Source organism: Fistularia commersonii, chromosome 8 (genome assembly GCF_037954325.1).
Source record: "Fistularia commersonii isolate RoL2024-O1a breed Wild chromosome 8, RoL_Fcom_v1.0, whole genome shotgun sequence".
Classification (NCBI taxonomy): domain Eukaryota; kingdom Metazoa; phylum Chordata; class Actinopteri; order Syngnathiformes; family Fistulariidae; genus Fistularia; species Fistularia commersonii.
Window position 1 is genome coordinate 7357941 of NC_141291.1, and position 25637 is coordinate 7383577.

A 25637-nucleotide genomic window follows, 5' to 3' on the forward strand; every position below is an offset into this window, starting at 1 on the left:
TAGCGACGGTCAACTGTGGCTGCGTCGTAGTGTTGACTGCAGCTGCTCTACACAAACAAATCGGGAAGAAATAAAATAAAAAAATAAACCGGGGGGGTAGTTAATCTGTCATTTGCTTCTGGTGACCTTTGCCGAGAACGGAGCCCGAGGCCGGGCCCGTCATCCGGCTCTGAGTCAGGGCTCCGAGCGGACGGCGTGATTCACGGCCCGCAGCTCGGCGGCGTCATCGGCGTGGAACGGGGGTGAAGATGAGGGAGGTTGCAGAAGGAGTGCAAATCAGGAGAGGAGGAACGAAGATGTGAGCGGCGGCAGAGCCTGGAGCGAGGCTCACAGCTGTTTTTAATCCCAATATGTATATCGAGGGGGGGCGTTCGAGGACGAAGCAGCGGGGGCGGCAGGGGTTCAGACAGCGGCGCCCGCCCGTGCACGTGTCGGCAGGAACCCCCGGAAAGCAGCAATTATCACCCCGCGTGCAGCCACAAACCGTCACTCGGACAATATGTCACCTCTCGTCGGTTTACCAAAGTAACCCAACGAGCGCTTGGATATAGAATGAATGGACGATGGATACGAGGGCCGTCGCACAGTGTGATAGGTGGAAGGTTGTCATGGCGACGAGGGCCCGCCGTGCTGCCTTCGAGGGAATGTATGGTCTGTTTGTCTCACAAGTTAGAAGATCCAACCCCCCTCCAGAGGTCTTCAGCAGAGCATGGTGAAGGAGAGACCCGGCAGATTCAGCCAGACGACGGATTCCTCCGGGTCCTTCCCGTCTGCATCGGTAAGTAGGTTTGTACTGTTTGATCCGCTCGATGTCTCCTAAGTGTTTACAGCATCGGTGATGAGAAGAAACAACTCCAATAAGACAGCGGAGGATGCTACCGTCTCCTGCGCTGAAGCTGGATGGTACAATATCAGATCCGGGGGGGGAAACATGCCAACCCGAACGGGATCTGGAGCAGCGGAAGAGGAACTCATCCACCGCTCTGGCTTCTGAACAGGCTCGTAGGATTTGATTTGTTCTGAGACGATGACAACGACGAAGTCGAAGTCAAAGTCGGCTTTGTTTTTAATTTCTCCTCATGTGCTGGACGCTTCTCCCTCGGTGACATGAAATTAACAAAATAAGACTAATAATAGAGTGCAAATTAGCGGTAAAGTGCATTGCTACTAGATTAAGGCGAAGAAGAACGCGTACCGTCGGGAACGATCGGCAGAGCGACGGGCCGCCACATCCACAAGTGTTGCCATCTTGGACCCGCCACTACTAACAGCTGTACTTGCACTACTACTACTACTACCACTACTATTACTACTACTACTACTACTACTTCTGCTGTGGGAGGAACCCGGAGAACCCTGAGGAACCCCATGCAGACATGGAGAACACGGAGACTCCGTACAGAAAGGCCTCCTGTGGGAATCCAACCAGGATTTCGACGTAAATTCAGCAAAATTTGGTGATTTTTCCGATAATTAGAAGACAAGTAAAACCCTCCATGATGCTGATTGTCTTCCCCAGACCTGAGAAGATGCGTTTCTCGACGCATCGTCCGGAATATCAGGCCGTTTTATTCAGGGGATGTTGCCGTTTTCATTTCTCCGGCGCTGAGCAAGCAGCTTCCCGGGTTTCGCTGCGGGGCTTCGGACACACCTGCTGACTGCGCATCACCCGGAGACCGCCGCCCCCCCGACACCGCCGAGGTGATTAAAAATAAAACATTGAAGAGTGATTTATATTGAAGCGCAGCCCAGCGTCTAAACGGGAGGAAGAAGTCGGGGGGGAAAGCCGTCGGAAACAATGCGCTTTTTTAAAAAAAACACTTTCCCACACGCCGATTCACAGCTCACTGTCCTCCCGAACCCGGGGCTTCTAATCAGAGAATTAGCCGTGGTTTGTCCTGCCAAAAATCCAAAACTGTAATCCATCTCACTTTGCCCGGAAAAGCTCCGGTCTGGTCTGAGCGAGGCAGGGAAGACGGTAAAAGAAAGAAGAGGGGAGGGTGGAGAGCGAGAGAGAGATCCCGGCATCTTGATTTCCTGGATGGCTTTTGAAGCTTGATAAATGCACAGTGGAAATCTGCAAAAATTCCCTCCAGTGTTTGTACACAAAAGAACAGGCGCTGATATTCTGAACATGTTTGACATGGAATAGATCCTCGGTAGGAGCCCATTCTGGTGGACGGGGCTCGGCGTGGAGACCCTGATGGCGACTTGGCGCCACACAGAAGTACCCTGTGTTCTCACACCTTTTCTATCCGAACCGGCCTTTTAGAGACCCCGTTTTGCGGCGCCTGAAAATGGACCAACACGAAAGCCGGCGCCGGAATAGAAAGATTTGGGTAAAATGCGACACCTTAAAAACGGTTAGCACGCTATGGTTGCAGTCAATTTGGTCGACAATAACAACAACGGGGGACTCCGCAGCACTCCGGGGTTCTCCAGAAGACTCCGGTGTTTATGATCTCTTGGGATTTACGCGCCCTTGTAGACTCGAGCCGCTCCAAGCAATAACTGCACCTCATCATTGGTCCCGACCAAAACTCCGCGGCTTGCCATCGTTGACATTCACGCTCGCTGTTTGTTATCACAAAGTGATGGAGACCGATATCCCCGCGTTTCGATTTCCTGGGGGGGATTTTTTAAGCTTACGGTGGAAATCTGTTAAATTCCTCCGGGTTTGTTTGTACACAATGGAACAAGCGCTTATATTACAAAAACATGGAATAGATCCTCGGCTCGCCGGCGTGGCGAGTGTGACACGCGCGCTGCCTCTGCGCCTCCGCTTACGGACGCCGGGTCAGGCCGACGGTGCGTTCGCTGTCCGGCCCGATCCCTCGGAGTGTGATTAATGAGGGAGGAGACCGACGGCGGGGACGCATTCTAATCACCCACAAGGACGAGGGGAGGGGGCAGACGTACGGAGAGACGAACAGATGATATACAGACGGTACGATTCGTGAGACGCGTTTTTGAAAACCCTCACAATTCCCCTCATGCACCCTCGTGAACACACTTGCGGAGGCCGACACGGGAGGCGCGAGCCCTGCCTCGCGGGTTGACCTCAGTCCAGCCGATCGAGAAGAAACCGAAGTTCTCCGCCGCCGCAGACAGTCTGTGGATTCTGGGTTCCGGCGAGGCCGTGAATTCAATGTTAAATAGCGACAAGCTCAGAAGGAGGAAATATGGGAGTCGGTATTTCGAGCAAAAAAAAAACAGAGGCTACCTGGAAAACGAGTGCAACGGGGGAGGGGAAAATGCCATTTGCGGGAACACGTGATGTCCGTCTGTGTGGAGCTTCGTGAAAACATCAATCCAAATGTGTGAACCAACACCAAAGGTGAAGAAAGACACGTGGCAGGACAACAGACAGACGATTGCTACCAGTAAATGACCGATGTGGGACATCCTATGATGCGCCTCTGTCCGTCTTGTCATGTCTGCACTTGTGTCCCACCATCAGTGCGTGATAGGAACCTCATATCCTCCTCCGAGTCCTCAGTCTCCGCAGGTTCCTTGGGTTAAGCTTGATCTACTGCAGCAAGGCTATTACATATCCTTTCAGTTATAAGCATGTCATGGTTAGCGCTAAGAGTACTAGTAAGCAGTAGATCCTTAGTGGCTCCCAACCGGTCGAGGCAGAAGGCCGACCGCATCCTGCTGCAATCTGTCTGAGGTTTCTGCTTTCTGACAACCGTGTTCCGGGGGGAACATTCGGTTTCTGAAAATCATTTTGAAAAATGGTGTCCAGACCTGCTCTACATGGAAAGTGTCACCAGACAACTGTTTAGTGATTCGGCGGTGTGTGAATAAAATCTGACTGGACTCTTTGTGAAGTAAAGGAGGAGGAATTTGTCAAAGCAACAGAAGAGAGGAGACGCGGAATAACAATGACACAAGGTGAGTTTGAGGAAAACACGCTATACAAGGTGGGAAGCAACTTGACAATCATACAGAATAAGGGGCGGTGGACAGAAATACAAAGTGATCAAAAAGGACACAAATCCAGGTTCACCTTTTTACTAAAAAACAGAACGGCTTATCGATCACCATTTCATCTCCAAAGGTCTGCTTTTGTATTTGACACCAAAGTTTTGCAAGTCCAGATTTCCATGGATTAGCAATATCTGTCCACTTCCTCCATCTGATGGTCATACATGGAGGTATGTGGAGTTCGGAGTTGCATTCAGCGTCTTTACTTACATGCTGTGTTCCTTAAAATCACTCCTCAGCTACTTCTTGGCAGTGCGGTGGCACACAGTGTCCTGCTGAGAGAGGCCACTGCCATCAGGGAATAGAGTGTCCTCAGCAGCAACAGTTTAGGTCAGAGGATAATGTCACAGTGACATCCAGAAGAATGGCAGGACCAAAGGTGTTCCCAGGTAGGTGACGCACAAGCTGTAAAAGGACGCAACTCATCAAACTATCCCTCCGTGTCCGTGGTCCAGCTCTGAAACCGTTTGCCCATTCTGGGCTCGGCATGGTTACCCCGATGGCTACGTGGTCCGACAAACACAGACAGACGTACCCTGTGTTCCCTCACATTTCTATCTAAATTTGAGAGCCTGTTTTGCGACGCCTAAAATCGGAACAACATGGAAACTGGCACCAAGATGGAAAGATTTGAAAACCACTCTGTCCTGCTGAGGGGTAAAATACAACACCTTGAAAACGGTTAACACACTAAGGTTGCCGTCAATTGGGTCCACCGTAACAACAACGGCTGGACTCCACAGCACTCCAGAGTACTTGGACTACTATGACTCCCAGTCTACATTCTATTGGGAGTTCCCTTCCCTTGTAGACTGCGGCCACTCCAAGCAATAACTGCGCCTCATCATCGCTTGGCGCCAATACTCCGTTGCTCGCCGTTGTTGCCATTTGCATGTGGAACTGTTCGAAAAGGGCAACTGAAAAGGAAATGCAACGTTGTCGCGTAAACTTCCTGACTTACGGACGTTCTCTGTGGTTGCAAGCCTTAGTCACCACTGACTTTTAGCTGCATTGCTCCCTTGGACAAGTGTCACGGGTCAAGCCACTGCAGCCTGATGAGAGCGGTGGGTTCGGATGTCATCTCTCCTTCACCATTTGGCTGACCCTTGTCAAAGTCATCCATGTCTCTGCGTTTGCCCATTTCCTTCTGCTCCCTACTCGTAAGCCCAGAGGACAAGATGTTCACTTGCTGTTAAATATGTCTTACCAACTGACAGGTGCTGTCGGAACCAGATAATCAGTTCCATTCATCCCGGGTCATTGCATCATGGCTGATTGGTGCAAATTTACTTTCTGAAAGTGGTACCAAAAAAAAAAAAAAAAAAAGGTCCACAGCATGGAAACCGAAAGCAGGTGAGCTATGTGTCCTGAACTTTAAGTGCAGAAAAAGCGCATCTGGACAACATGGACTCTGAGCGGCGTAAATCTTCAGCGAGTGCATTTGCGGTCTGCCAGATGCTTTCGGAAAACAAAAACCCCGCGCTCGCGGTAAATCGTCCTCCGCTCGGCGAACGTTCCATTTACCTGTTCCCGCCTGGTTTCCCCTTCTTCCTAATTTAGCATGGTTTGTGATTCTTTTGCTGCTTGCTATGCACCGCGCCGGCCCAAAATGACGATTGATTGCAGTGCCACTGCCTTTGTAATCGGCTTAGGATGGATTTTGCATCTAAATCACTTTATTATTTATGTGCTTAACTCTTGCCAATGCCATTTGGAGGCGGTGTGATTGGTGATCCATCACACATTATCCCTCACTGTGGTCATTAATACTGTAATGGGATGGACCTTAACCATGAAACTTCCAGGTGAAAGCGAATGCAAATCTCTCCTGGGCGTATCAGGTTACTCAAAACTGGAGTCAACGGACAGCCAATGAGCAGACTCTCCAGAGATGTTGTTAGTTCACCCTCTCTCTGCCATTAACCTCCCTCTCCTCTCCTTCTCTCTGCTGCTCTTTCTCTCCTTCGCACATCAGTTACACAACAGCTTGTATCTTCATCCAAGGCTCCACTCAGAAATAGAAAAAAAAAATATGGGATGTTTTTTCTTTCATTGTCCTCTTCCATCTGGGTTTCAATCGCCGACTGCCAATCAAACGCATCTGCAGCCTCCAGGCAGACACACACACACACACACACAGGCCTGCGGTGCCACATCAGGACATTGTTGAGACACACACTCGAGTTGAAGATAAAAACAAGGAAGGATGGATATTTCACGAGCTATGCTAACATGCCCTGCAAGGCACGTGCCGCGCGCAGGACCAACATACTTCACTTCCAGAGTTTTCAGCATTGCATGCTGAAAGCATAATGGCAGAGCTTCCTCTGTCAAAGCTGTGCTATTTCAAGAAGAGAAGATGCTGCAGAATGCCAGCCACTGGCTTCGGCTCCAACAGTAACGGTTTGCATGAAATACAACCAGACTGCTATCATTTTGGAACATCTGCTATGAAAAGGTAAATGAGGCGGCGCGGTGGTTAGCACCTCCACCTCCCAGGTCCCGGGTCGGATTCTCCCAGGGGGCCTTTCTGTGTGGAGTTCTCCCCGTGTCTGCGTGGGGTTCCTCAGGGTTCCTCACCGGAGAAGTTAAATTGTCCAGACGTGTGAATGAGAGGGTGAATGATTGCATGGCAAACAGCTGAGAGAGACCTCCGGCACCCCTGCAGGATACCTAGTATAGATAATGAGTGAACGCGAAATGAAATTAAAGAAGACATCGCTTCTACCCAAATGGGAGTGAAGGAGGGGTCAGTCAAACGCCGGCGGTGCAGAAACTCACGTGCGCAAAAATAAAGAAATAAAGAAGCGACCGGTCGATCCCTCGCAGTCGACCAAGGTCTTTGCTTTCTCCTTTGGGTTCATCTGATTCCATCCAGATCAAGGACCAAAGCACAGAGTTCTGCATCTTTATTCCTGCGAATATTCCGTATCATAGCAACGGAGGGTTCTCAGATAAATAGATAAATAATAGCAAAGAACTACTTGGAAACACAGAAAACAAAAAAAAAGCTCCACTTCTCTTAAGTGCCTCCATCTGTCAACTGAGTGACACCTTATGTTTCAAACGGATGTCTGGTGGACACGGACCTCCAATTTCGACCCCAAAGCATTGCACAGAGAATTAGCTTACTTTCTACTACATTTATAAGTACTATACTGGCGGTACAACAGGAGAAAAGTACAATGGGTTGTTGAGGGCTAAGTCAATGTAGCATGAAGTCAGGATACAGCTCAAATATTGATGAGAAGCTATGAGGCTAGAATAGCGATGAAAACTACGAGATGATTCCCGTTCACCAACTGCTCCGGGGCAGAGAGATATGAGGATGAAATCAGAGGGATATCATTCATACATTTATTCATTCATTCATTCATTCATTCATACATTCATTATATATATATATATATATATATACTGCTTTTCCTGCAGTCAAGGTTGCAGGGGTGCTGGAGCCTGTCAGTCACAGGAGCCAAACATGGAGACACACAACCATTCCCCCTCTCATTCACACGTCTGGACAATTTAGCTTCTCCAGCAAAACCCACTAAGGGAGGAAGACGGAAAACCCGGAATCCCACGCAGACACGGACAGAACATGGAGAATCCACACAGGAAGGCCTCCTGTGTGGAATCCAACCAGAGACCTTCTGGCTGTGAGGCGGAAGCACCAACTGCTGCATGAAGCTGATGGGCTGCATGACCTGCACCTTTGCAACATGAAGGATAAAGTAATCTGATTACTCCTACTACTCTCCGCTTGGACCTTCTGGCCGTGAATCCAGCATAGTCCCTGCAGATATACACTGCTCAAAAAAATAAAGGGAACACTTAAAAAACACATCCTAGATCTAAATGAATGAAATATTCTTATGAAATACTTTGCTCTTTATACAGTTGAATGTGCTGACAACAAAATCCCACAAAAATGATCAATGGAAATCAATTGTATCAACCCATGGAGGTAAGAATCACACTCAAAATTAAAGAGTAAAAACAAACTCCAGGCTGATCCAACTTTGATGTAATGTCCTGAAAACAAGTTAAAATGAATCTGTGTTGCTTCCTGAGTGGACACTATGATTTCACAGAAGTGTGATTGACTTGGAGTTACATTGTGTTGTTCAAGTGTTCCCTTTATTTTTTTGAGCAGTATATATATATATATATATATATTTTTTTTTTTTTTTGTGCATGACTGTGGATACTGCTGCTTTTTCTCAATTTCCCTTAATGCCCTTAAGTTCCCTTGGAGAAGAATAGTTTAACCAGTCCGTCTGTTTGCTTTCATCCGAGGGATATTTCTCTCGGCGAGGTTCAGTGGATGGCGGAGGAGTTTCCACAAACCTGAAATGACCCTCACGCAGAGGCGTCGACGGTCAACCCACTGAACGGTTTCACATGGATATGAAAAACCGATGTGAAGTGCCGGCTGTGCTCTGGGACGGCCCTGGGCAAAGAGGATCCGTCCGTCTTCGTCTCCATGGCAGCCCCCGCCGTACGGCTTTGGGGTTGCGGCGGGTAGATCTCCATGGGTGCGGGAGGAAGCTGCTCACGCTAATGTGAGGTTCATGGATGCCAGCGATCATCATGTCACCGAGTCACCACGAACCCCCCTCTGCCGCGAGCGGATGTGAGACGAAGATGCTTGACGCTAACGCGCCTTATGCCGCCGCTCAGACCAGGGTAACGCTCTCTGGCGTCGGCGTAAAGTGAGTTTGCTGTGGTTTTCGTCAACATAAATCACTTTGGACGATAAAAGAATAGGATAAAAGGCAGATATGGGTGTTTTAAGTCGAATGAAATCTAGTTGTTATTAAATCTTAAAACTGCTGGATGAAAAGTACTTACAGTGGGGACACAGCACTTGTCTAATCTCGTACTTATTTCCGTGTATATTGGCTAAGTAACTGCAATCTGTGAAATGTCAGGTTTTAAATCAAAATTTTTCGTCTTTTTTAAAATGCCACTGTTGGTGTTTTAACGCTCAATTTTGCATCCCAGAAATTATATTGCCATTTTTAACAAAGCCGAACATGCAGGATTGTTGGAATGCTCCTTCATTACATCATTTTCAGCATCGGCCAGTGCATTCTCAAATAAGTGTTCAAACCAAAAGCCGATCTGGATGTTAAAGCGGGCTGTGCGTTCCATGGCTGCAAAAAAAAAATAGACAATGAAGGCCTCTGGCCACGGTAGAGCAATCCGAGACCACAGTGAGAATGAATCACTAGTTTGAGCATACAAGTCCAAGGCTAACTTGCAGAAACCCCCGCACAAAGACACACAGTTATAAAACACTATTGTCTTGCTGTTATAAAGCATACAGCGCACTTAGTTTGACTACGTCAGCACAGGATGCTTTCATTGCTAAACGCCGCCTCGAAGGCGGTATGTGGCAAAAGCATCTTCTGGCGGTCAAGATTTGAAATGGTCTCTGTTGAAGTGAAATGAATGCAACAAGGGATGATCTATGAGCAGCTAAATCAGCTAAAAGAGCAAGTATACCTGCTTCGTGTAGCTCATTGGACCTCAGCTCCAAGAACCATTTTAGCTCCTACTCCTAGGGATTTATATAATGGAGATGCTTGCTGGAACTCAGAACTCAGGACTCTTCTACCTCCAAGCAGGAGGAGGAAGCTACTTCCTGGAACAACATTTGGGCTGGATAGTCCTTTTCTGTCGGAAAGCCGCGTACAAGTCCCGTTTGACAGTTGAGGATTCCACATTGCAGCAATCTCAACCACATCATAACATCATGTCTGGAGGTTCTCAGTTATCCAGGTCCTGGTTAATCTTCAGTTGATTTGCCTCTGAAAAAGCCTCTCGAATGAGAGGGAATAAAATTCAATTCCATTTTGCTACAAAAAGATGTTGAGATTTTGACAAGAATCCTATCGCCTTCTTTGACGCAAGGACCCATGTTTTAGTGCTAACTTCTAACTCAGATTACCACACAGGGATTTTAATTAAGCTATTGGAGAAAGCGAGATCACACTCGCCCCCATCAGTTCCACCGTTTCCAGCATGTGTCGACAGCAAAGTGGGAGCAGGCATGTTCAGAGACGGCGCAACTTGCATGATAAGTAGTCACCAGATGTCTCGCTCTTTGTGTGACGCCTGGCGCCGAACATTCACGCTTCTACTTTATATCGGCTACGTTTTTTGTTTTCCTTAAAAGAACCCAGACCGCTCAGGGGTCGGACAGGAATCTGCGAAGAAAGCTCCCGGCTCTGTTTGATCTGAATAATACGATTTGTATGCGGGTCAAGTGCAGGTTAACGGGCATTTCACGGCAACTACATCCCAAACTCTGCAAGTCTGGCAGCCACACAAATCTGCTGCTCTCAGATTCCACCTATCCTCCACCCTCTCCTCCCCGTTTCCAGAGGTCTGTCCCTTCAGCCCCAGTCAAATCACGGCCAACCTGAATGAATAATCACAGTGTTTTGGCAAAAGAAACACGTTCGTTGCTTCAGTGGACTTGATAATATGGGAAGGGAGATGATACCTGTGGAGGTATCATCCAGATAATGGTGAATTCTTGGTCGAAATCTTCTTGTGTTGGCAACTGGACTTGAATTTCTTCACCTGAGGACGCATCACCCCTCATCCGAGAGGCTTCCTCACTTCCAATGACCTATGGGGAGTTTCCGAAGTTTGGTCTCTCCGATGTAGACGTCTACATCTACGGAGAGACCAAACAACCTCTGCCCAAACGGACGGCCCGACACAGGCGAGCCACCACTTCAGGTCAGGACTCTGCGGTCCAACTACCCTTGAAGGACAAGGGTTTGAAGACAGCAATGTCAGAGAAGAGAGAGGGTTCGCGAGAGGAGCCAAAGAAGCCATTTTTGTCAAAACGAAAAAAAAAAACCCATCTCTGAACAGAGGAGGGGGCCTCGGGCACAACATTGCACAAATGTACAACGCCATACTGAGATCAATACCAAGACGGATCGGCGCGCACACAGACCGGGCCCATCTGCACCCTCCGAACAACCAGGAAAGAGTCACCGCCAGAACCAGCCCCCGGTAACGTCCACGTGAGCCTCAGTTTATGGGATTCGACAGGTTTCACTCTTTTGTCTAGCTTTACCTTTTCGCATTCTGATCCAGGCAATCCCACTAAATTGCTCCTTTGTTCCAATGAACAACACCTCCATTGGCATAACAACCCCATTACAGCTAGTTTCTGCAAATCTCTTCCACTTACACAACAAGCCACCGTAATCTAGACCCGCCCAAAAACCAGGCAGTTATATTTAGAAACTCCCCGTGGGTCATTAGAACTGAAGAAGGATGAGGGGTGAAAGAAATTTACGTTACGTTACGTTACCACGACGAGAGGATTCGACAAGAAGGTAGATGATACATGCTTGTGGCTCATATTGTGATGGAGATCTCTTGTGTTGCTGTGTTACGCGTTTCATTCTTGATAAGTCACTTGTATTTTTTCTTCCGTCCGCCGGAGACATGCACTTAGCTGAGGTTGACCAGGAACAAGGCGCTGCAATCATGTGGCTTCAAGTGAAGGTGACGGGAGGAGAGAAGGTGTCAAAGGGAAGACTTGAAAGTGGTTTATTTGTCAGTTCTGTATGAAGGGAAACACCGGGATAAGCAAAACACACCGAGATGGTTTGGACACAAGAGGGATGGAGGAGATCTGGGTTGAAGGATGCTGAGGTTGCTGCAGCCAGAAAGGAGGTCTGGAGGAAAACCAGAGAGGAGGTTTATGGATGGAGGGGAGGAGGACAGGAGGTTCCTTCCTTCCTTCCTTCCTTCCTTCCTTCCTTCCTTCCTTCCTTCCTTCCTTCCTTGCTTCCTTCCTTCCTTCCTTCCTTCCTTCCTTCCTTCCTTCCTTCCATCCCAACTTTTCATAATTTTTTACCCTTACTTATACATCCCTCCGCCTTCCTTCCTTCCTTCCTTCCTTCCTTCCTTCCTTCCTTCCTTCCTTCCTTCCTTCCTTCCTTCCTTCCTTCCTTCCTTTCTTCCTTCCCAACCTTTCATAATTTCTTACCCTTACCTATACACCCCTCCGCCTTCTCTCCTTCCTTCCTTCCTTCCTTCCTTCCTTCCTTCCTTCCTTCCTTCCTTCCTTCCTTCCTTCCTTCCTCACCTTTCATCACATCTTATCCTTACCTAAACATCCCTCCACCTTCTCTCCTCCCTTCCCACCCTCCTTCCCATCTCTTGTGCTGAGGTTGGAGCTGCTAAGCAGGAGGTCTGGAGGAAGGCCAGAGAGGAGGTTTATGGATGGAGGGGAGGAGGACTGGAGGTTAGTTGGTGTGAGAGAAGAGGGTTAGATGGTAGCAGATCATTGGCTGCGGTGACCCCTGAAGGAAGCAGCCCAAAGGAGAAGAAGGAGACTCAAATCACATCAGCATCTTTACTGTTTCCTGTGGACAGTTCATCAAGATCTGTGAAACCCTCACGTGTTGTATATTAGATTTACACAGAGCCTGATTTACTCCATGGGATTCCACCCACAAAGAAGGTGGACAACTGACAACAGCACAAACTGGAGATAGCGTGCCTCAAGTTGGAGCCTCGTCCTTGGTTGCTTACCTTGAAGATCACGCAATATGGCAGGAGAATATGCAGTAGGGGGGTGGGGAGGTACAGGAGCTTCCTCTGCAGGGAGCTAAGCCTTATGAGATAACAGGGACTGTGACTTTCTGCAAACTACATGAGCTTCTGTATCAAACAGGAACTTACAATGTCAAAAGCAGAGCAAGTTCTGATTTACTGAATTCCTTTTCTGTCGTGCAGGGTGAAGCCTTTGTGTTGTCCTGCTCCCGCACAGCCGGCGTGGTTTAACCCACAGGCAGAGACACCCAAGCAAAAAACCTTTGCCTCTTTTTAGTTTTCAAGAAGAGTCTTTTTGGGTAGATGCCTTTGTGCCTCGGGCCAGTGGTTGGTTTTTGACCGACATTTGCTTCTTGTATCGATATCCTGCTCACCACGATCCGGTCACCGCACTCATCCGTTCTAAGAGCAGGTGAGGAGATAAAGATCAGATCCAAAGTTATCTCGGGCTTCATTCCAGTTTGGATTGGACTTTTCGCCTTATCCTGGAAAAGCTGCATACAACTGGGAGCCATCGAAATGGCCTCCGCTGGAGATATCTCCGGAATCTTCGAGAAAACGGAGGTCGGTATTCAATCTGTAGTTCTTCTGGTAGGAATTGGAGGATCGCGGAACAGATGAGCGATTCAAGCTCCCATCACCACTTAACATTCCAGTTCCCTTGGAGCGGTTAAATTGAAACGCCGTCCTGTTTACGCCCAGGAATTAGATGGAGACGAAACGCTTACTTAGACGGTATTTCACTCGCTGCCGTGTGACGACCGCCGAGCTCATCATCCCGGACGGCATCTCATGAACCCCTCGTCATAGTTGATGAGTTTATTGAGCGACCGTTTCTCCCCCAGACGGCGAAGTGCGATTCGAGCTTTGGATTTCTTCATCCCTCATCCGTTCATCCATTCACCCTCCCCCTGAAACACTCACAGCCTGACAGCCTCATCTCCAATGCGGGCAGCGGGCTGCGACCCTTGACACTGTATCATTGAGTCTGTGATTAGTCATCACTGGGAGGATGCGGGGGATGTGTACGGTCATAGTTTGATGTGATTATAACGCTGACCTCGTTTTTCGCGCCGACCACTGTCAGCTGGAAAATCTCTTTTTTTTTTTTTTTTTTTTTTTTTGCAGCAGAACGTGCAGTGCGCTCGCCAAATATATCCACCCGCAGATGTTACCCCCTGAAATGACGCCGTAATCAACTTGCAGATTATAACACTTTAATGAAACGCTTTGGAGGAGAAAGACGGACTCTTCATCATTCTCAAACTCTAAATCGTTATATAGCCGCTGTATTTGTCTGCCGTGTTAATGGGAAGAGCACGAGACCGTGCACGTAGTTAATTCTCAATTAACCCCCCCCGACCCTCGAACCCGGCAATATGTTAGACGGAAATGTTTTCTTTAACAAAAAAAAAGACAAGTCGTCAGCGGCAGGTGCGATGAAACAGGCCCGTCACAGCTTGGACTGAGAGAACCATGTGTGAAACATCTGACTGATTCCTCAAGCTAAAATAGATTCTCCTAATACTACATTCAAAAACATACTGGTTGCAACAAATGTGTGCTTTAAAAATTCTCTTTGGTTCCCATTACGAAGCTAAATTTAATTTTGCGCTCCTTCCTCACAGCTAGAAGGTCCCTGGTTGGATTCATTGGATACCCCAAATTGTCCAGATTGTATTTCTGTATGTATTTGGATGGGAGTGGGAGACACTCATCCTGACTGCATGATAAGAATGAACAAATTAATTCACGCATGCATGAATGAATGAATGGTTAAATGTGAGGCAGCTGTTTTGCAGCACTTCCGATGAGCAGTGTAATAATCCCTGGTGGTATAAAAGTGTTTAAAACTCCATAAACTCCTCAAAGGTAGGACCTGCTTTGATGCACGACGCTCCGCTTCCATGAAGGAGCAGCTTTTTTTTTAATTCTGCACTGAAAACTGAGCCGGCTGTAAATAAGAAATACGACAGGATCTAAGACACGCGGTTGCGGCAGAAGGATAGAAGCGTTAAGGACGTGTCTCCCATCCAAACCGCCATCACGTGACTTGTAGATTGACTGATAGCGAGACGGCAGGGTTTTCTCTTTCCACTTTATGAGGCTCCTTCTAAGCAGACTCCCCTCCCATCAAACAAGCATTCACACCGGCGGATAAGACAGAGATGGATCATCGATACTATTGTCAAGGGTTTGGCGTCTGTGTGCTCGCTCTGATTGACGAGTGTCCAAGTTCGGAGTGAGAGGAACCGGCTGAGGACAAACAGGAGAGAGAACCCGACCCGCTGCCATGCGCGAGAAGCTAGCGCAGACCGTACCATACCGCATTAAAACAGGGAGGTGTTCACGAACAGACGGAATTACTGTTAAATCTGGATCTAAATTGAGTTCCAACCGAGGTCTCGTGGTGATTTCACAAGTGGAGAAGGTAGCGGAGTCACGCTATTTGTGTGATATTAGGTGCTGATAAGTGCGCCCGCAAGAAAAAGGCAAACCAATAAACCGGGTTATTAACGTAGAGAAGACACAAAATCCATAAATCATCTCTGCGTCTGTTAAATAAATCCCAATCGTAAACTGCAGCCGCACTCATTATGCCGCAGACGTGGTCTCGCCGGACGGCCGCCGGTCAGATCGGCCTCTAACAATGTGCTCTCCGCTATCGAGGAATTCAGGCTCGTCTAAATCCACGATCCGCCCCGATGATTCCAAAGATTTCGGTCTTCACCGATGTTATCCCCTGCATGCGGAGAGTGATAGAGGACGCAAACTCGGCATCGATGGGTTCTGCGAACCAGACGACCGATAGGAACTTTTAGCTGAAAGCTGAACTCAGGATGATGTCAACAATCCAGAAACGGTTTAATGTCAAACTCAATCATTTCACGAGAACAACAGCACTTTGATGGAAAACGCTCTAGAAGTATAACAGAGAAAACAACGATTATCATCAACATCATTATTTTTGTTGCTATCATTATATTGTTGTTGCTGTTTATTATCTGAAACAACACCTTTACAGATACCTGTTTGATGTGTCCTGCAGGGGACTGGGGCTGCACGGAAATACGGTTGAGGCAGAGAATAGAAAAATAAAGATCGCAAGGGATTCGCTGTGGCCGGCATAAAAGAAGTGTGAGTTGGTGGAGATGAGACAGATGTTACGACATGCCCGTTGTTCACAGACTTGGTGAAGTCTCCCTCACCCACAAGCAGTCAAGCCACTGTTAGCCACAAGCTAACAGCTATCATTTCACTGATCCAATTCAATGAAGAACTTCTGGAAAACAACAATGACATAGATATTTGAATTTAGTTTGGACACGAAAAAAAAATAGGAGCTGACGAAGTCAGAGCAGACGAAAAGTTGGATGAAGAGCACGGTGTGTTCAATGCATCCCTTCTCCGAGCCATGAGCTAAGTAGCTTGATGTCAAACTTCACTTTCCGGATGAGCTTCAACCGCTCTCTCCCACCTTTGAAGACACCAAACTCACTCTAGAATCCATATTTTTTTGTTAAAACAGTCCCTGAGCAGGGGCTCGTGTCAAAGTTCACCCACGGGAGGTGCTTTGGGATGCGGGACCTTCGAGCGCTGAATCATGTCCACATCCCGGGTTGACATACGAACACTTGTGACCTCCAGTGATGTTACAACTCGTTCGAGGCTTTTACCAGAACCCAAAGCCGATGAGCTTCATCGAAATCCAAATATTTTGAAGAAACACCCTTCTGCTCATCCAGTGAGCTGAAGAAGTCCGAACCACCTTGCAAACCAGCATCGACAAAATGTACAGAGGTATCGGCGAAGATTCCATTACACATCACATTAAATGTCAGAAGCCATCTATTCCTGCACGGACGTGTGGATTCATTAGCAGATCCAGCTAAAGCAAGCAAGCAGACGCAGACCCTTTTTTTTTTTTTTTTTTTTTGGAACCGAGTAGTAGTTCTAAACTAAAAATCCAAGAGACGCCCCGAGGTGTTGTCTGGTCCTCCGAGAGGGACTTAGTTTCTCCAGAAGATACCCGGGCTTAACAGTATGCTGCATTTCAAGTAGATTGCCTTTGTGCAGTGTAGCCTTACAGCCGCCATATCGTTAGCGCCTTCTGCAATGCAAGGAATATCCTTTGTCCGTGCAGAAACAGAAGCGGAGAAGACTCACCGAGAGGCTGTCCGGCAATGATTCGTGCGTTCTCTCCTGCCACGGCGGCCCTGGCGTTCCTCTCATTCATGTACTGTACAAAGGCGTAGCCCTTGTGCACGGAGCAGCCCACGATCTTGCCGTATTTGCCGAAGATGACCTCGATGTCCGTCTTCTTGACGATGGTGGTGTTGAGGTTGCCGATGAAGACTCTGGAGTTGAGGGAACGCGGGTCATTCTTGTTGGTCACGTTGCTGGTCTGGATTTTACCAGTCATTCTCCTCTAGTTGCCCTCCTGGGACACAAACAGGGAGGGAGGACTTTAGAAGGTTTGGACCGGCTGGCTGATTGCCATCCTGAAGAAAACACCATGTTAGTACTTGTAAAAAACAAGCAGACAGCCAGTGTAAGGAGCATTCTTGCTTTGCTTGAAATACTGACATTTTCTCTGTTTTCTGAGGAAAAAACAAAGTTATCCACGCCAACGTTTTTTTTTCCCTTATTATTATCACTATTATTCATTCATTCATGCAGTGTGCTGTTTACCCCGTGCTCAGGGTCGCAGAGGTGCTGGAGTCTATCCTAGCTGTCATTGGGGAGAGGAAGGTTCGGCCTGAGGTGACCCATCGACCGCAGGGCCGAATATAGAGACATTCAACCATACAACTCATTCCCCTGTTTATGATATGCAAATATATTCCCTTAAAACATACCACAGATTCCTCCTCACGTGATCTTCAGGTGAAAAATAAAGGTAGGGTGTCAGCAGATCCCAGCCGGGATGTAGCCCGATCAATGGGATTATGAGCAAACACCTTCTAATACCCTGACAGACATTGTAATTTGAATATGAAAACAAAGGCTTCTGAGTATTATGAGTCTCTATATGGTCCAGGTATAGCATAGGGTACTTTCCACCAGATGACGACAGACAAATCAAGAAACTCACATTGGGTTGAAGGACGTGCTGACGGTTGTGTTTGAATAGAAAATGCGACCACACACACACACACATACACTGAAGTTTCACTGTGTGCTTTTGTTAACTGTGGCGAAATAAACACAAACAAACAAAAAACATGAGTAATTGTGCCGCTGCTCTGTGACACAACCTCTTGACACGTTTGCAAAAAGCTCAGAAAATTGAAAAAAATACTTATTTTATGATCTCTGCTTGCCTGGATTAGCCGTGGGCTGTCTGCCGTGTTTTCATCGACATAATTATCAACGCAGGTCAGATAAAAATGTTGACAACACGAATACCACCCACCCATTATCTCCACCGCTCACCCTGCACTCAGGAGCCAATCGCAGCCGTCGTTGGACGAGAAGTGGGGTTTTACCACAGACCTATCGCCAATCGGTCGCAGAACCACATACAGACAGTCAACCATTCACATGTCTGGGAAATTTAGGGCCTCCATTTCATCTGATACATGTGTTTGGACTGCGGGGGGAACCTGGAGAACCCAGAGGAACCCCATACAGACATGAGGAGAACATGGAGACTCCAACCACGAACCTTTTTTTTGGAGATGGAAGCACTGACCACTGCTGTGTCCAATACTCGATGCTAAGCTAAAGGTAGCTGTGTTTAAGATGAGATAATACTTTATTGATCCCCATTGGGGAAGTAGGTGATTATTGAGGCAACCGGTGATGGAACGCGGCGCAGTGCTTTTGGTTGCCGTGCCAAAACTGGAGCGCTGCTATAAACCATCCTCACAACACCGTCCAAAACAGGATACTTAAGATTAGCTTTTTTTTTCACCGTGCTTATCTCATTTGGATTTTGGTCGAACCCTCATGGGCGGGATGCCATTAGCCGGTCACAGCTACGTTCTGTGACCGGCTAATGTGCCGATGCCGCTGTTATTTACACAATGCATGGCGATAAAAAACTTTTAGCTTTTAACCTTAGAACATTAATGTCGGGCGATTTTCACCCACAATTCTTGTCATGTGATTTTCATTGTGTTGCCATTGTGTGAGTTTTATGGGCTTTTGGTAGCTTCAGGCCACTCGCTGATGTTGTTAATTTTATGTTTGTTTCCCTCCTCCCATCGGCCCATCTATAAATTGATGAAAACTGTATCTTATCCTGGATATTGTATTGGGTAAGATATACCAAACGTTAGTGATGGTATTACTTATTTTAACGTTCGTGTTCTAGGGTTAAAGGCCCAGACCCTGAACAATGGATCCAGAGTCATTTAATGGGATTAGTAACCAAGGCAATGTGGATGTGGGAATATGCTTCCACCGGGATCCGCTCTGCTAATCATCACATGGAAGGTGCGACGCTGGAGTCTGAGAAAGTTGTGAATTAACAACTGAGCGAGGGTTAAAGTCGGCCTTTCACCGCGAATGGTTGACGGAGGAGGAAACCGTCCAATCCGAAGCGGCTGAGATCATACCGGAAACGCGGCCGAATACGTATCGTTTCCCGTATTTCTATCGTTCGCATCACCGTTTCCATGCTGTTTGTTTGACAGGGCCACGAAGAGCTGCATGCTTGCCACATCTATTGAAAAAAACAAACAAAAAAAAAAAAAGGAATCAGAATTAAAAAAAAAAACGGCACATTGGTGTTTTGTGTGCGTGGGTGCGCCGGGAATTAAGTGGAAGCTCAGAGCCTCTCGAGTGGCCTTGACATTTATAAGCGATGGAGGCAGACAATTAGTACAACACACACACACACACTTGTAAGCACCGAATCCAGAGACCTCCACAACGACAGTCGATTTAGTTTGAGACAAAAAAATGACACACTTTAGTTATTTTTAGCTTTCTCCCGCTCTTCAAATCCTGTCCCTTCAGCAGACCATGATGGTAACCTCATGTCTTCTCCCAAGTTCTTGGGCTCTCTCATGTGGCAGGTTCTGGAGGGGCGTGGCTCGATCTTCTGTCCCGGCGTTCATTTCTTCTTTTATTAATATTAAAGCTATTAGCGGATCATTTCAGCTATTACCATGCAGCCATTAGCGCTACTGTCATTGGAAGGATCATCGGCTAGTCTGTTGGGTTTCTGTGGATCAGCTTAAAGCGTGGCGGTCCGACGATCAGATGACCAGGTTGGGATTCGGCCCTGTAGAAATAAAACCTGACTTTTTCAGTCATCCATTCATTCATTCAGCTGAGCTTTGGCTTCTTTTCCATTTCCATGAAGCTTCTGGAGGTGAGAAACACCGGGGGCATGATGTGCTAAAGCGTGTTTTGGTTCGTTAAAGCAAAATCGGAGCTTCAAAGCTCGTTAAATTCGACACGGCTTCGTGTTTGAAAGGTAGATGTTTGTTTTCCCGAGCGAGACAGCGTGCAACCGCGGCACTGAAGAAAATCCTAGCGTCGCTATTCCATTTGGATGATGCGGAATGGACGGAGAAGCGTGAAGGACGGCGACGATGGAGAGGGGACCATTGTTGACGCAGCGGCAGCAGCCAGACGCTCTTGAAAAGCTCGATGTTTGCGCCGGCCCATCGCCGCCATTTTCCAGCCAGGAATTGATTCCATTTGTAATTCCCCGCCCGCTCCGGCGGTCTACCTTCCCCTCGCCGCTCAGCCGCGGCTTCTCTGCTCGACGCCGGAGGAGCTGCTCAGTGAATCAGAACGTGGAGAGCCTGACACGCCTCTTCCAGGAGCGCCGCTGCCACGTTAAGCAGAGGTGGAGTAATTGCTCTGCGGATTCCTTCCATTTATATCTTGTCCTGAATGTGTCTCTCCGACTGCGAGAGCAATGGCAACAAACCGTGACGACACCCTCTCCACCTTTGGAAATCATTGGATCCACTTATGTGGAGCGCGGAGACGCCGGCTAGACGCGCACGGACTCCCTTTCGGAAACACGATTTGCATTTTGAACCGCCTCTGACCTGGATCGGATCACCTGACGTTCCTCGGGTTCTGGTTCCGAGGCGTCGGATGCACGGCACAGGGAATAAATCCGCCTGGCCCGAATGGTGATATTTAAAGGAGCTTGAAGAGTCCGCTTAACCTACAAATTGCAAATTGAATTAAAAACAACGGAAAAAATTGACATCGTTGACGAGATTATTCAGTCGTCCCCCGCCGATCGGCTGTTTTCCTTCTTTGACAAAAGGTGATTTACGGAAACGTGGACGACCTCCCGTCTGAAGAGCGCTCCGAGCGAGGAGAGGCGAGGGGCGCCCGGCGTCTGACAGCAGCGGGGAATCAGATGAGACGCCGTGGCATCCGGAATCAAAAGTCGGCACTGCTGACAAATTGGAGTGTTTTCTATCTGAATTAGGTTGCGCTCCTGCTGAGAGGTGTGAGGAATTGACACACCCATCTCTCAGGGGTCTTGGGAAAAGACTACATGCCTAATAAATTTTTGTTCAAGTCTTTCATGTCTTTTTATGATTGCATTAATGAAAACACACCACAGCGAGCCTTGAGACATGATTTCTAATCAAGATTAATTCACTGGTTTGGGATTGGAAACACAAATATTCAAATCTGGTCACTGTTTGTGTTTAAAATGCATTTCTGAGTGAAATTATTACGCATATTTCATGTCATATGGTGATAACAGCGATGAAACAGTGACAGTGAGATGTTGAGGTTCTCTTTGGGAGTGACCAGGATGGATGGGATCAGGAAGGAGTCCATCGCAGGGAAAGCACGTGTTAGATGTTTTGGAGAGAAGGTCCGACAAGCAGCGAGCAAAGAGGAGGGAGAGTGAATATATTTGTAGACGGATGCTAGAATTGGTGCTGCCAGGCATGGAGGTCTAGAGGACGACCAAAGAGAAAATTTATGAATGTAGTGAGAGAGGATATGAAAGTAGTTGGTGTGAGAGAGGAAGATACAGAGAATAGGGTTAGATGGAGAAAGTTGATTCGCAAGGAATAGAAGAAAAAGAGAAGCTAGAAGTGTGCTATTCACAGAGACATTCTGAGAGTTGCTTTTGTTGTTTACTGCGTCCACACATCTGGACAATGAAAGGTCGCCACTGAACCTCCTGCATGTGTTTGAACTGTGGGAGGAACCCGGAGGAACGCCAGGGAGACACAGGGAGATTCCACACCTGTGGGAATCCAATCACCAACCTCACGGTCCCCCTCACAGCATCTGTGCACTTTCCACCTTCCAGTTCTTCTCCCCAGAAAACCCATTCACGTCCGGTAAAACCCCGAAGCTGGAATGCAAATGGAGCCTCTCCCTGCGGGACCTCCTCCACCTGCAGACAGGAAGTGGATGACGAGCCGCCGGAGACGCTCAGGGCGGCGAGGCGTGACGCCTGCCGGATGAGACACCAGCGGTATCTGTCATTGGAGGTGGCCGCTTGTGATGGAAGCGGGGAGAGATGACCGGATTTTCTCTGGTAGCGTGGAGCGGCGCAGAGCGGAACCCGATACGGTCAATCCGGCCCGCCGTGGAAAAGCGGAATAGATCAATCCCCGTCTGCTCTTAATCCAATTTGATTGCACCGGGCGTGTCGCGATATAAAGCTCGCTCTGCACGATTGTTTTGAAAGCCTCCTCTTCACGGAACACGGCTCTGCGGGATCTCTGGAAACTCGCCCAGCGCCGCGGAGAGATATTCCCCATTTCTCCTTTTTTAATGGGGAACCGGACGAACGGCGTCCGGGTCTTTGCATGAAGCCGTCTGGAACAGGAGGGTCAAAACTCAAATACAGAGCCGGCTGGCCCATCGGGCACTGAAGGAAATGCTGCATTTGCCGCATGCAACGAAACAGAAAAATATCACCTTCAATACAATTATATTAAAACGAGTTGTTACTACTGACCCTTAAAGTGAAAAATTCTACACTGATTCAAATGTAAAGCGATGCCAGATTAATATTACTACAAATGATACCACAAAAGTCAAATCTAATCAATTACCCCTTGTTGTCTTGGAATTTATTACAGTTATTATAATTATTATTATCTCATTTATGGGGTTTTGTTTTGTTGTAAAGCCATTTATATGGAATTTCAGATTATTTTTTAATTTATTTGGAATTTGTTAAGCCTGTGAGGACGGTAACATGCATCTTACCGATTAAAGAAAGCGGTAAAAAAATGCTAATCTATTTCTTCGATAAGTGTGTTCAAATCGGTTATGGAGCAGGGCGCCATATAAAATCTCGCCTCGGGCACCACATCTGCTCAAATACACAGCGGGGCAAAATTAAAAACAAATTGTGACTGGGTCGATGTTTATTAGAAAACTCATTAAAATGACCTTATTGCACTGATTGAACCCCAAACTAACAAAGCTTACAAGATATTGCCGGTAAAACGACATTAATCATCATTTCTTGAGGCTCTGTCTGCAACTTCTCCAAAGTAAATTCAAGTGGTACTTGAAACCGGCAAAAAGCTGCCCAAAAACAATTTCCCTTTGAGGAAAACGAGATCTCCTGCGACAGCAGCAGCAGGTCCTATGGTTGTGCGTGAAATATACCGGCAGGCCAGCTCTGATAGCGATTAGAAATCACGATGGGGGCCGAAAGGTAATCCGTCCACCGGCCAGATGTGGCGGTCTAGCGTACCGGTCTGGAAAATGTGCACCGACTGGCTCTGCAGTCTGCGTTCCCGTCGTGGAGTTAGTCGCGTTAGCGATCCTCCAAGCAGGACGTCGTCAAGAAGCTCAACCGAAATGAGAATTTAGGACGAGTTTAGCTTTAACTGAGCGAAAATGAGCTTGTTATATAACCTTTACCATGCACAAATATAGGTTCCTTGTTTAGCTACACACACACACACACACACGCAGGAAAAAATGTCTAAATTGAGGACCTGCTTGGTGGCTTTGCATCGCCAGTAGACTTGGTATCGATGGCAACCAAGGTTTGAAAAATGCAAAATCTGGAGGCGTCACCTTTTCGCCCGCGGAGACGTTAGCTGCCGCTGGGACGCATTTTTACCGCAGCTAATTAGTTAACATCTGCCCCGCAGGAGAGGTTAAGTCCCCGCTCTTCATTTGGAGAGTCAATTTGTCTATATAACATAATTTTAATGAAAGCATAAACAGGCCTCCTCGTGAGGACCTGGCATGTGGCTCAACGCTGGGATATTTAGTCAGACGCTTATTTTCAGGTCCGTGCAATTAACAGTTTGCAGGGGGATATTTCTTATTTATGGCCGCCTGTGTGAGCGCCGGCGTGCTCAATCGCCTGCATTGTGAGAGGATGACAGGCAATTTTTCGGCATCAAAGACTTGGCAACAGCTCTGCTGAATTTAAATGATCTCCCCCCAAAAAAATCAGCGGGTTCCGTTTAGGAATTATTATGCAGGCTAGCAGGAATATTATCTGTATCGTGTAATCAAACTAGGCTAAATTCCCCCCCCCAAAAAGGAGATGCAAATTATTATTTTTTTTTTTGGTATCAAAATCCAGGAGGTTACAGGAAGGATGCACCTGATGTTCTCCCTGGCGGTGGGCTAAAACACCATCTGTAGCTGCACCTTCTGGTGACCTCTGTGTCAGCAGAGGCGTCACGCTGCAGCGTCTGCCTGTGGCAGCGCCTGCTGCTAACACTGCTTTGGTGAGAGGATGCAGGTCCGCCACGTCGTCCTGCATCTGCAGGCACGCCGGGCGCTCTTTTGAAAAAGTAGCTAAGACTCGGACACGCCGAGTCTGCCTTGACTGGTACATCAGACCGGAGCAGTCCGTCACTCATTGATTTGTTCATTCATTCATTCACACATTCTCGGGGGTGCTGGAGCCGATCCCAGCTGTGATTGGACAAGAGGTGGTGTTCACTCATTCATTCAAACGTCACATAGAGACATGTAACCATTCACTCATTAATTCAAACATCTTAGAGTGACATACAATGACATACAAAGATTCACCCTCTCATTCCCAAGTCACAGCAAGACATTCCACGGTCATGTGGATACAAAACCATTCATTCATCCGTTAATTCATTCATAAATCATATAGATACACACAACCATTCATTCATTGCATTCATTCACAGGGGGCTGGAGTCTATCCCAGTTGTAAAAGAACAAGAGGTGGTTTTCATAGAGAGACATACAACCATTCACTCATCCATTCAAACATCATATAGTGACATGTGACGCTTGTTCATTTTCACGTTATACACGGATATACAAAGGTACAGACAGATACATTCCCCAGTCATAGAGATTTAAGATTATTCATCCATCCATCCATCCATCCATCCATCCATCCATTCATTCATTCATTCATTCATTCAGACGTCATATAAGGACCTTTAACCATTCGCTCTCTCATTCCCATGTCATGTTGGCATAAGACCTTTTACTCATTCACACATCATAAAGACCTCCAACCATTCACCCTCTCATTCACATGTCTGGAGCATGCAGTGCCTCCAGTGAACCTCCTGCATGTGTTTGGACTGTGGGAGAACCCCGGAGAACCCTGAGGAACCCCACGCAGACGCGGGGAGAACGTTGAGAGTCCACACAGAAAGGCCCGCTGCTCCGCTTTGCTCTCCTGACCTGTTGTGTCCTGTGTTGCTTGAAGATTTATTGCAAATCATCTGAGTGCCAAAAGCAATCCGGGACACACGCAGATCCATTCTTGTTTTCCTGAGAAATCTAATATAATTTCATTATATCAGCATCTATCGCTCAATCCTTTGCATATATGCACTGACCGTTCAGCGTGCCTGGAGCTGCAGGATGCACCTTGAGAACATCAGTTGTAGAAATCCTTCAGATGGACTTTGAAGATATAAATCTCCTTCCTCTTATGTTTATGCCTGTAGCGTTTTTTTTTTTTCCTTCTCGTAGCCTGATACTTTTTCTTAGGTAATATCGCCGTAGCGGAGAGACTTTGTGTAGCATGCAGACAAAGGGAAACATCAAAAATGCTCCACCGGTCTTCAAAAAGAGTCTTCATGCTTGGGTGACGACCCTGCAGCGGCCGCGACGCATCCTTGTCA

The 25637-nt window shown here is 47.4% G+C and overlaps 1 protein-coding gene across 3 annotated transcripts in view; it reads right to left on the reverse strand.

Annotated features, from left to right (window-relative positions):
• The window catches only part of ralylb (RALY RNA binding protein like b), an 81077-nt gene that overhangs the window by 27479 nt on the left and 27961 nt on the right, over positions 1–25637 (reverse strand). For all 3 annotated transcript variants that reach the window (XM_086150872.1, XM_086150873.1, XM_086150871.1), the window contains exon 2: positions 16750–17023. In XM_086150872.1, the coding sequence (XP_086006998.1) occupies positions 16750–17005 (256 nt within the window). In that variant the 5' untranslated portion in view covers positions 17006–17023. The remainder of the gene's footprint in view (positions 1–16749; positions 17024–25637) is intronic.